This window comes from Periophthalmus magnuspinnatus, chromosome 14, assembly GCF_009829125.3.
Source record: "Periophthalmus magnuspinnatus isolate fPerMag1 chromosome 14, fPerMag1.2.pri, whole genome shotgun sequence".
NCBI classification, from domain to species: domain Eukaryota; kingdom Metazoa; phylum Chordata; class Actinopteri; order Gobiiformes; family Gobiidae; genus Periophthalmus; species Periophthalmus magnuspinnatus.
In genome coordinates this window covers 7,056,874-7,069,941 of record NC_047139.1, presented here as the reverse complement: position 1 = coordinate 7,069,941, position 13,068 = coordinate 7,056,874, and the positions used below count along the sequence as shown (strand labels likewise).

Here is a 13,068-nt window from a genome sequence, read left to right as displayed (position 1 = left end):
GAATTATTCACAAAAAAAGTAGCGTGATCATGCAAAAAGACGCAGAAAAACTGACTAGGAAGGATTAAATGCAGCAGATAACTCACTCAGTCATTAACTTAACCGTGTAATTCCTAAACATACTAAAGAGAACGTGCACTTTCTAGTCCAGACAACACAAACTAATCTACTGCACGATGGCCATTTTGATGAAGCTAAACAAACAGCGACGAGGACAGACTGGAGAACAGACAGCAGATATGAACGAGGAGCCGACAGGAGGCGTGACGGCGTAGTGAAGCGTGTAACTGTGGCTGCTGCTGCTACAGCCCCGGGACACACAGCCAAGTGAATGTGCGGAGGAGACAACCGAGACCGGGCGAGTGATTGACTGAAGCAAAGTGAGATGACATGAAAGAGTGGAGAGAAGAGTGAGGAGGCACGAGCTGGGAGAGACGAGGCAAGAAGAAAAGGGAAAAAATGAGGAGGTTGGATGGAGAAGAATGGATCGAGAAGCGGATAGGACAGAGGAGACAAAATGCAAGAAGAGAGGAGTTAAATGAGGAGAGGAGGCAAGGAGAAAGGGGAGATGAAGAGTTAGGAGGTGGGATGGAGAAGGATGGATGGAGGAACTATGAGAGGGGAGGTAAGAAGAGATGAGAAAGGAGGGGGCTAGGAGGTTGGACATAAAAGGATAGATGGAGGAATTAGGAGAGAGGATGCGAGAGGAGAGAAGAAAGGAGGACCTAAGAGGTTGGACATTAAAGGATGGATGGAGGAACTAGGAGAGAGGAGAAGAGGGACTAGGAGGTAAGAAGAAAGGATAAACGAGAAGGTTGGATAGAAAAGAATGCGTGGTGGAACTAGGAGAGAGGAGAGACTAGGAACTAGGAGAGAGGAGGCAAGAAGAAAAGAGAAATGAGGAGGTTGGATGGAGAAGAATGGATCGAGAAGGGGATAGGAAAGAGGAGACAAAATGCAAGAAGAGAGGAGTTAAATGGGGAGAGGAGGCAAGGAGAAAGGGGAGATGAGGAGTTAGGAGGTCGGATGGAGAAGGATGGATGGAGGAACTATGAGAGGGGAGGCAAGAAGAGATGAGAAAGGGGGGGCTAGGAGGTTGGATAGAAAAGAATCGATGGAGGAACCAGGAGAGAGGAAATGGAAAGGAAAGAGAAATGAGGAGATTGCGTAGAGAAGAATGGATGGAGGAACTAGGAGAGAGGAAATGGAAAGGAAAGAGAAATGAGGAGATTGCGTAGAGAAGAATGGATGGAGGAACTAGGAGAGAGGATGCAAGAGGAGAGAAGAAAGGAGGAGTTAGGAGGTTGGTTGGATAGAAAAGACTGGATGGAGGAATTAGGGGAGAGGAGGTAGGAACTAGCAGAGAGGAGAGACTAGGAACTAGGAGATAAGAGGTAAGAAGAAAAGAGAAATGAGGAGGTTGGATAGAGAAGAATGGATGGAGGAGCTAGGAGAGAGGAGACAGGAAGAGATGAGAAAGGGGGAGCTAGGAGGCTGGACATAAAAGGATAGATGGAGGAATTAGGAGAGAGGATGCGAGAGGAGAGAAGAAAGGAGGAGCTAAGAGGTTGGACATTAAAGGATGGATGGAGGAACTAGGAGAGAGGAGAAAAGATCTGGGAGAGAAGAGGGACTAGGAGGTAAGAAGAAAGGATAAACGAGAAGGTTGGATAGAAAAGAATGCGTGGTGGAACTAGGAGAGAGGAGAGACTAGGAACTAGGAGAGAGGAGGCAAGAAGAAAAGAGAAATGAGGAGGTTGGATGGAGAAGAATGGATGGTGGAACTACGAGAGAAGAGATGGGAAGCAGGAACTAGGAAAGAAGAGACTAGAAAGGAGGAGCTAGGAGGTTGGATATAAAAGGATGGATGGAGGAACTAGGAGAGAGGAGATAGGAAGGGGCTAGGAGAGAGCAACTAGAGGAGACAAAATACAAGAACAGAGAGGATAGGGAGGAGATAGAGTGAAAGAGCAAGGGTATGGGAGAGAGGTGATAGGAGCTAGGAAAGAGGAGACAAGATGTAGGAAAAGAGAAGAGGAGCTAGGGAAGTGGAAAATAGGATAGAGGAGAAAGGGGCTAGGAGAGAGGAGATAAGAAAAACGAAAGAATGGCTTGGAGAACAAAGCAGAGGGCGTATAGACATTTCCCCAGTATTCTTTGGAACAGACGATCAGGAAGTGTGCAGTTAGCATGCTAGCTGTTGTTAGCAAAACTCCACTTTGGCCTGTGAAAGTTGTAAATAATTAGTAGTGATAACTTTGGACCACCGGAAACAATTTCAAATGAAGTTGTTCTGTTTTTCACATTTTTAAGAACAAAAAAATCAGTCTTAAATTTGGTAAATATGTTCTAGATAGCGCTTCAGACACACCTATTTTCAGCTTTTATCGCTATATAAAGAAGCTAAAATAGTGGAAAGGCTCGTCACAAATGTCGTAACACTGATTTATAGTTATAATTTCGTTTTACAGTATTAATATCACGCCCTGCTCTATCAATATCTCCTCAAACGCTTTTGGAATACAGTATATCAATATGAAAGTACAGCACAAATGCCCCTGTGATTTCCAGCCCCAGCGGTGACCCGTAATCGCATTGTTTCCTTGTTTATAATCCGCTTTTTTTACAATTACACCAGCACACCTGTCTCTCTGCACCCTCTCTTTTAAATGGATGCCCTCTAAACCAGCTCCACAAAGCCCGGCACACAGCGACGGTAGTTTATCAGCGAGGAAAGAGGGGTCTGGAGAGGCTAACCCACATCATCACAGCCCCATATTGCAGCAGCAGGCTTTTGTTCATGCTCCACTCCATTTGGCTTGTTACAGACACTTGTGGTGGTGACTGCAGCCAACAGCCATCCAGTTCTGTTAGCGGCTACATGCAGGCCGCTAATGCTAGCAACTCATTTCGAAATGAATCAGCGTCCAGTGTGTCGGGTTGGTTACTAAGAGATCCAAGATAGTGGCTTATCTGGATACTGTTTGAGCTGTGCAGTCGTCAGTGATCGGATTTTCCACTTAGAGCCGACTGGTTACTGGTTATTTTGGAGTCAATTTGAGCGGGGCCGGCCGTAGCTTTCAGGGGGCCCAAAGCAGAATGTGTCTCTGGGCCCCTCCACAGTGGATGTACCTCGGCTCGGCGATTGGTGACTCGCATTTGATGACATTATGACTCTGTGTCAAGAAAACCCCGTTCTCAACGCGCTGTTTACCAAAAACACTCAAGACAAGTATTAGACTTTTCTCTGCTCTGATCAGAGGGAAGAAAGCGCACAAATGAAGAGCTTTGCATCTTTACTTCTTAAGTGCCTTTCTCCGACTTTCCTCTTTTCACAGCGATCTTTTATTTGGACTGATGACACATGACATACATTTCTTTAACACATGACACCTATTTAAGACATCATTAAGACATGACTCAATCCAGAATTTTAAACAACAGCACTCTGTATCTTTCCACACAAACATTTCCTCTGTTTCATTTCTGTTACACGGGCTTATTGTTTTCATCCCATCATGTTGGTTATGTACATACCATATACGCATACAGTTTATTAATGATAAAATATAAGCGTCATTTTATTCACACTCTGCTCTCATCACTTTGACCAATTGTTTTTCTGTTTATATGACAAAAACACTGAAATGTTTTAGTCTAACTTGTAAAACAACCATTCAAAAGTACCTCAGCGCATCTCGGGGGTGTAAAAACATAGATAAAACAAATGTAGGCAGCAGATATATATTAAAAAACAAACAAATGTCATCTTTATAGAGGGATATTTAGGCCGCTGTAAACACAACCGAGCACTGTTTCTCGTATAACTTTACATATTATATCATTTTCAATACAAATGCATGGACTCTTGGGGGCCCCCTGGTGGCCTTGGGACCCTTAGCAGCTGCTTATTCTGCTAATACGCTGAGCCGGCCCTGCATTTGATTGAGCAGCACTATAAAACTATTAATTCCAAAGCTAAAAACTTGATATATGGTTGTCTCCTTGGGGATAGATAAGTCTAATGCCATGCTGTGAGACGTCAAGTAAAAGAATGTTACGTTTAAAGTTCAATTTATAGTTTTGGAGTGGCTACTACAGTTAAATCAGATATTAAAAGCACAAAGTAAAATCTGACATTCATCTTTCTTTAGTTTCTTCAGATGTTGCTCTAAACTCCTACAATTATCCTCATCCCGTGATATCTACAGTCACGGTTCATGGATAATATCGATTCATCCTGACTAACCAGCCACTGTATCTGACCTAAGGCCCATAGTTTTCTGACATAGACTCCATTAGTTACACTCTCCCATGGGAATAAGCAGATGAAGATGAATGGATCTATATTGGCTGGGGGAATGGGGGAATATTTTTAGCTCGGGAATCATTTTACAGCTGGTGTAACACGGGCCCGAGAGCTGTAGCTGGACCGCTGCCCCAGAACTGAAGGGATTTGCCAAACATCTGGATGACTGGGCGCAGACACCGGGGGACAGCGGTGGAACCAAAAGGCCTGGTCTCCTGCCATACATTATACACAGGTGCAGTGAGCGGTGTTTATGTAAAGGACCGGTGTTATTCCTCAGGAGGGGCATCTGGTTCAATATTAAATAGTGAGGAGGAATAAAGGTTTAGTTATGGTCGGACAGGAAATAAAAACGTGCATGTTTTTATTATTATTATTATTATTATCATTTTTAATTTTTATGTTATTATTATTTTTTTTATTTTTTTAATGTTATTATTATTATTATCATTTTTAATTTTTATGTTATTATTATTTTTATTTTTTTTATGTTATTATTATTATTATTATCATTTTAATTGTTATGTTATTATTATTATTCTTTTTTAATTTTTATGTTATTATTATTATTATTATTATCATTTTTAATTTTTATGTTATTATTATTATTATTTTTAATTTTTATGTTATTATTATTATTATTACTTTTTTTGGGGGGGGGTATTGTGTTTTTGTTGTTATTATGTAAACAATAAAAATTTGATCACAAAAAAAAAAAAAAGAAAAACGTGCATGTTTAATGTCGAATTCACTGTCAAATGAACACGCAGTTGCAAAAACATGGGACATAAAAGTCGAAATATAGACGGTAGTGCGCCCAGTTTGAAAAATATGAAAGTAAATGTGTATTGTGTAACATTTTTAAGCCTTTATTTAACCAGGAATGTCCCAACGAAATTACAAATCTCTTTTTCAAATGAGTCCTGACCAAAACACCAGCACAGATTAAATAATACATTAACATAAATTTAGAGAGTAACAACAGTTTGGTGCTTGTGTCTATGGAAATATTGTTGCTTTGCCTGGAATGTTCCGCAGTATGGTATTAAACGTGTAGCACTCCTTTGAAAAATCCATGGTTCAATGGTTTATCTCAAGGGGCTAACCTCAAATAAATAAACTCTATTTCTCCACGGAGACAAGAGGCACTGCCAGGTCAAGTTACATGTCAGATCCTTTTAGATGAGCCTCCTCACGGGAAAAATGCATTAATTAGTCATAAAAGTACCTGCAATTGAATAAATGCTCCACTCCACTTAGCAAGACACTACAAAACTACGTCTAAGTGCATTATTTAAAGCAGAAATCGTTTTGTTTTTTAGAGCTTTGAACCATGTTATAGCTGTTTCCTCTTCTCATTTACCCTCTGGAAGTTGTTTTTGGACCGATTCGTGCAGGTTTTAGCAAAGTTTAATCACTTATTTTCAACGCCGTAGTGTCAATCAATGCCCGTTTTCACCGCCACCGGCATACTCCCACTGTGATGGACTTATTTGTTCTCCGATTTAGTTTTCTTAATTGGCGAAATGCGTAGGATTCTGCAGCTTTGTGTCATTTAGTTCAGTTTTTTTTTTTATATAATCCACTGTGTGATCTGCATATATCTATAGGAGGGTCCAATTTTGGTTCTTCTTGTTTTTTTTAATTTATCTGTTACATGACCTGTGGCTATCCATAGAAGAGGCCGACAACTTAATGGTTTGTGATGATTTACAGTGGCGTCTGCTCTCATTTGGCGTTGCAGTTTTCGAACGCGAACGTTAACGAACTTGCTTCTTTTGTTGTGTCGTTTTAGATGAATATTGCGATTTAAAACGTGTAAATCAGAAATAGATAGTAATAGATTCTAACTATATAGCAGACACAGCGCAATAGGTTTTCTTAAACATATAACGATATCTATATATTTGATCTACATATAATCTACATATTATTTGAGTAGACAACTGAGTACAAAACCTTCGTGACAAACTTCCTCTCTCAATCCCAGAAAAGCAGAAAAAATAGTACAAGGAAAACTGAAATTGAATGTGCTGTCGAATTCTAGTGCGCAAGAAGTATCCAGATATTACAAAATGTCTTATTAACACGCTGACTTAAAGCAAATACATTTCAAACACAGAAAACTGCGCTCGTTTTGGCAGTTCAACCGAAATCAAACGAGAACCAAAACCAGTCTGCGCATGGGGTTACAGGATTTTTAGGTCAGTTCTTCCTTAAACATCCTTTTACTCCTGTATCTTTCCATGGCACTGTGAGTTTTACTAACGCTGGCTTGACACACTGAACCTTCTGTGCTTTTTGCGCTTTCTCCACAGCCAATTCTCACCAGCCCCTAAGCTGCATCTCTGCTTTGTTTTTATGTAAGAAGAGGTTATGTAATATTTTGGCTTCCTTCACAAAAATCCCACGCTCATTCTCACATCCAAGTACAGTAGCCATGGGTCTAAATTTAAGCAAGTACATTGTCTGCAGGCATTTATGAATACTGATAAAGCAAGTTGATTGTTGGAAATACATGTTTAAAGATGCATTGTGTAGCTTTTCTGGTGCAGGGTGAATGGAGATGTTGGAGAGCACTGGACTTATCTAAGCCACTTATCCAATTACATGTTTTTCTATTGCGTAATACCTTGAAAAAACTTGCATTTTTACACAGAATGAGCTCGCTTCTGCACAGATCTGACTTATAACTTGGTAGCCTGGTGACGTCTGCGTGGAGACTGTATAAAGAAGTGGACTAAGTGAGTGTGACGTCATCCACGGGAGCGACGTTGGGTCAATTTTATTTATAAGCTTATATTTTTTTAACTTTATGAATGCCCTTATTTGTCTTTATAAAAGCTATATTTCTTCTTTTTATATTATTATTATTATTATTTATTTATTAATTTTTTTTTATTTTTTTTATTAATTTATATATTTTTTTCCAGTGTTTTATGTTGGACTTTATCACCGAAGAAAGTCCCTAGTTTGTGAAGTTGTGTTCACTAACAATGGCAATAAAAGTCGTCTGATTCTGATTCCTAATTTGTCTGTTATTAATGTTCATACTTCGATTTAAAGACACAATAGTGAAATAAAAACACCGGGATCATGTAGAGCGGGTTAATACGAACATTTTAAGACCAAAATAACGAGTTTGGCAGCAGCAGTTATGGAGAGAAGGGGCAACAGTTTTTCCATAGAAAGTGAATTGGAGCCAGAAGTTGACACTCATTTCCTGTTTGGAACGTGGCTACTAGGTTAGCTATGTCCATTTATATATATGGTGGAGATCCTTAGATGGTATAAAGTCTTACTATGGTGCATTCCAGACAAAGCAGTTCAGTTTTTGTATCATCTTTATTTCATTTTTGCATCTTCTGGATTGTTGGACCATCAAACCAAACACAATTTCTTATCAAAACTGCATGATTTCCTTTGCTGATGGAACACCCCAAAGAGTTAAAGAATCAAAAATGTTTTAAGAGGTTATATAGCTTATTTGGCGGTATCTACAGGGACCCACATAATGGCTGTCACCTCTCGGTATATGGATCGGGTTGTTGCTTCATAAAACTTTACGACTTGGCTTTAAAAGTGTCATGATATCTCGCACGGTACTGCTGCTTTCTCTCAACCGTACGCCGGCGAAGAGTTTTAACGGCATCAAGCCACAAAACCGTGATGGATGTTAACACAGGGCAAAAAACCAAACCGATAAGTTAGACTGAAGAGAAAAGAACCAAAAAACTACATCCCACCCAAAATGACAAGCATCGCAAGAACCATTTCTCTGCAGACGCTTCACAATGGTAAAATGAAATGAGATTTATTTGTTTTTTTACCTCCCTGAATGCGGTAATATATAAAATGCTGAGTTGCGTATGCGTTTGCTCTCAAGGTACCAGTGTTTCCAAATCAGCATCGCGTCTCAGTCCCAATTATATCCATGATTAATTGGTTTTGTTCCACTTGGCTCAAGCAAAATTTCGTACAGTAATTAATTCGACTTGAGTCTGTGCGTTAATAATAATAATAATAAAACTTCCCCGGAAACAGCGGAGATAAACTATGGATCTAAAACCAAACATACATCAAAATCCTTCTGATACAGGCTGGTAATGTTTGGATTTAAAGGTGCGTGAAGTTCTCCGGTTGAGGGTGCGCCACCTGCTTGTCGTCATGGAGATGTTACCACTCGATTTCAATTCAGTTTAATTTTTTTTTTGTAAAGCCCAAAATCACAACAGCAGCTGAAAAATGAGAATTGATTTAACCAACAGAAAGTTAGAAAATCAACAATGAAACAGAAACAGATGAGCAAATTAATCAACGAGCAAAACAAGCAAATGGAGAACTGTCCCAGAGCAGAGCGCCCCCTGTGCTTAGACGTTCCTTCTCGACATGGTAAAACTAAAAAAAAAACAGTGGGAAAAAGAGAAACCTCGAGGAGAACTACGGTGAAGGAGATTTTCTTCCGGTTACTACTTGGAGAGACATTCATTTTTATTGTGAGCTGGTTCGCCTCTCCACAAACCTGAGCTATAACTTGCCTGGTGATGGTGATTTACAAGTTTAAAGCTGTAGTGTGAAAGATTCCAGGCAAGGCAACGACGTCACCGCGGAGATAAGAAGGTGGAGGACCCTCAACTAGAAAAGTGTCACGGTGCAACTTGAACAAAGCGATGCGTAAATGCACAAGTATCCATTTTTACTTCATTTACTTTGTGCCAAAAGCAAAACAAACAAACAAACAAACAAAAAAACTGTCAAATATTTGTCACTAAACAAAACGAATGACATTGATGAGCCACTTTCCAAACTGAATCCAAGCGCGCCGTCTAGTGGTGACAACAAACGGCGCGCTTTTACGCATGCGTAAAACTTTGGCACGGCGGTTTCCAAAAAGTAAATAAACAAGAAAACACATGTCTTTACTCACGGTAGAAGACGTACTCCGTGTAGCTGGACCAGACCTTGTCCTCAGTGTGCTGGTTCACGAACGACGCAGTCACTGAGGAGTTGCAAGCCACCATCTGGAATCCGCACTCGGACAGCATGTCGAAGGCCCTCTCCAGATGCTTGAACTTGAGGTAAAACCGGGACGTGTATCGATCCGGGGTCCTATCCGGATCTCTGCTCTCGTTCAGGGTCTCCCCAAAAACTTCCTTCGCCAGCGCCACCCGTCCGCACACCAGTATCCTCGGCACGCGTCTGAACTTCGCGTCGCTCTGGCTCTCGCGCCCCATCGTGCACGAGCCCCTGTACCCCACCGTGATGAATCCGCTCTTCCGATCCGCTGGCACCAGAGACGGGGGCGGGCAGTGGCGCGGGTCGCTGCCCTGGGAGTCCTCGTAGTCGCTGTGGAAGAAGTCATCCGGACTCTGCTTTAAATCTTCAGGAGAGAGCAGCTTCACCAGGTCGGGCAGCTGGAAATACTCCGCCTCTTTCCTCAGCCGGCCTTTCTCTGGGAAGTGATCCGGGAGCACGACCTGTTTGTCCCGTAAAAAGTCCAACACGTAGCGGAACAAGAAGCCATCTCTGTCGATGAAATAGCGTCCCTTTGGATCTCTGGCTAAATCATTCGTGGCGTCCTTTTTGGTTGAGAATAACTTGCCTAATAACGAGTTAGGGGTCCCTACGAGCGTGGAGTGGCGCGTATAGTAAACCTGACCCCCTACGTTTAGCTCCACCACATCTGGGAAACTATTCTGGGCCAGTTCTTTTGGGGTAGCCCTGCAATTCACACTCGCCATGATCAATTTGACAATCCGCGCGTCCTGTCTACACAATGTTTATATCATTCAAAAGTTATATGCGCATACAGCAACATTATCTCTTCTGTAACACTCAAGAACCCGCCAACCCAGGCATAAGCTCTATCCTCCATGCAATAGTGAGTAGTCAGTGTTGTGGAGGTTGCATCAGAGGCGGCAGGACTCCCATTGCCCCCGGGGGAACACACAGAGCATCGCACAGGCTCACACTACAGTCTACAGTGGAGAGGCTGCAGCACGCATGTGAAACAACTAGTTTTCCTGCTTTCACGATGTTACCCAAAGAAGAATTTCAGCTGTAAAACACAACCCTAACTTGTTCTGGCGCGTGGTCCAGTGATTATCTATTCTCCAGCGCAGTCCGGAGAGCAAAAACTTAAAAGTCCCGCACCAAAAGCAAACAAAAACGTGGTAAAATGATAGTCCTGTCCGTGCGTAAAAATCCAAAGCGTGAGTTTATGGGTAAGCGCAGCGTTTCCGTGCTGCTGCTGCTGCTTCACCGGGAGCTGTCCGCGGTGCTGAAGCTGAGCCTCTCTCCCTCCTCTCGCACCGCCCCCCCCTCCTCCCTCCTCCCTCCTTCCTCCTCTTCCTCCTCCTCTCCCTCCCCTCTACACCACGGAGCAGGGTGGTGTCTCCAACCTCTCCAGTTTTACGCACCACATCTCACATTCAAAATGAGTCAATTTGACAGAGATTGTACAGTTAATTGTTCTAATGTTGAATCTTAAGACTTGTGTAGCGCCGCGTCTTTGGAAAGGTCAGGGCGAGCCATAGTGTAAATGCATTTCATAAGTGCAACACCCTCGGGTTATCAGGGGAAATCATCTGTCTCTTTGCAAATCTAGTTGACACAGCGTACCAAAACGTACACGAGATTTCACTTCTATGGGTTGGATCAATGCCAGATTTAATACTTATTATTAAATGCATAATATTAGACTAATATAAAACAAATCATATGGAAATAATGTGTTCCCCGTGCTGTTAAAATCAATAAAGCAGATAATAAGCCTAAACTTCATTATTTTAAAGGTCTGATATTACACATGCTGTTACTGCCACAAAAACATACCCAGAGTTGTGTTTTGTTTCATTCACACATGTTTGAGTAACTCTGGTTTATTATTATGTCTAGATTTCCAAAGCTCAAAATGCTCTGTTCCACCTTGTGATGTCATGAAGTGGTAGTTTTCATGTTAACAGCTGCATTTTACCTTTACATCAGTAGAGAGGGAATTCTAAGACTGAAATCATCCAAATGATTTTAGTGAAGGTGTGGGGGTTTAAACACACTTCCTGTACTGCCACATGATGACATCACAAGGTGGAACAGTGTGTTTTCTGTTTGAGAGAAGAGCTCAGCCTGTGTTAAACATGTGTGAATGAAAAAAAAAAACACAACTCCAGGTCTGTTAAGGAACTGTGCAGCGTCTGCTCAAGCACAACTGAGCCTGAGTTTCCAGAGCCTTAACCTGCAGATAGAGACACATGTAAGTTTTTCTCTTCCTCAGTTTATGGACAGGCCTCATGTGAAAGCTCAGAACCTCAAGAATTTACTCACTCGCTGGAGTTTAGGTAGTGGAGATTCAGATCAGAGAGAGTCATTTAAAAATCACTCATACGTTTTTTGTTTTTGTTTTTTAAGTCAGTTTCATTTTATTTTTTAGTTGGTTTTTGTTTTTGTTTTTTTTAAGTCAGTTTCTTTATTTTTTATTGTATTATTTATTCTTTTTTAAGTCAGTTTATTTATTTATTTTTTGTTTATTTTTTTTAAGTCAGTTTATTTTATTTATTTATTTTTTAGTTTAGTTTTTTTTATCAGTTTATTTATTTATTTTAAGCCAGTTTATTTATTTTTAAATATGTTTATTTATTTATATTTTAATTTAGTTTTTTTTATTAGGTCAGTTTATTTATTTTTTAGTTTAGTTTTTTTTTTTGTTGATTTATTTATTTTTTTTAAATCTGTTTATTTATTTATTTTTTAGTTTAGTTTTTTTTTAGTTTTTTTTTTTAAACCAAACCTTCTATCACATAACCAACTTTAAAACCTTTCCAGCAACAACATATACTACAAACTAACATTATTCTGTAAAATACTTAACAATTTGTGACTAATTTCTGTTAAAAACAAGTTTCAACATTTTTTCTACTCACATTTTAGTTATAAAAAGAGTTTTTATTGACATAGAACTACTGTATAACATTTCCCATAGACTCCTACAGTGACATTTGCAACACTGCCCCCTGCTGTTCATGCCACGCCAAAGCCAAATCCACCTACTGTACCTATGTATAGAAAGACGACCCGTGGGTGTGGGCAGAGTTTCTTTCACGTCTGGATTATAAAAGTGCAAAAGACACATTTTCACTCCACGTTCAGAACATTATCATTACAAAACCACTGATAATGTAAGTATTTCCATTCAATTTCTTCATAACGAGGATGTTTTATCGCAAATGCGTGATCACTGCGCTGTGTTTTGTCTCATATACGTGCCACCTGCTTCCGTCGCATTATGAAAAGTCTCGTCGTACAGAAATGAGCCCTGGCTTATTGCAAAGAAATAGATGAAAGTCATAAAGCGTCTCTTCCTCTGTTGCAATCTGCTGCCTTTGGCTTTCTGTTCATTTAACCAGCCAAGAAATCCTACATTGTACAACTCCATAACCCCAGAACGCTGTCAGACCAATTACCTTACGGGAAAGTTAAATGAATTCACTTTCAAACTTGGGCTCCTCTCGCTGCTGTTCTCGGGTAATTGCAGTCGTGCGTGTGGATTGTATAGATTCGACGCTATAACTGTGCTTTTCTTATTAAAAACCCCTTGGATATACGAAAAGAAACCAGAAAAGTTGTGTCTTGTCCCTTTAAAAATGTTCATAGAGAGATGTCATTTCACTTTGTATTCACCGTTTCGCAACTTTCTGGTTTATCGTTGTTATTTTGCTAAATTAAAAGCTAATGCAGTTCATAAATACTAACTCAAAGCTGCT

At 40.4% G+C, this 13,068-nt stretch overlaps 1 protein-coding gene across 1 annotated transcript in view; it reads right to left on the bottom strand.

The window, feature by feature from the left end:
* Positions 1–10,050, bottom strand: part of kctd16b (potassium channel tetramerization domain containing 16b) — a 144,519-nt gene extending 134,469 nt beyond the window's left edge. The window contains exon 1 of the mRNA XM_033978474.2: positions 9,237–10,050. Coding sequence (XP_033834365.1) covers positions 9,237–10,050 — 814 coding nt within the window. The remainder of the gene's footprint in view (positions 1–9,236) is intronic.
* Positions 10,051–13,068: the final 3,018 nt, after the last annotated feature.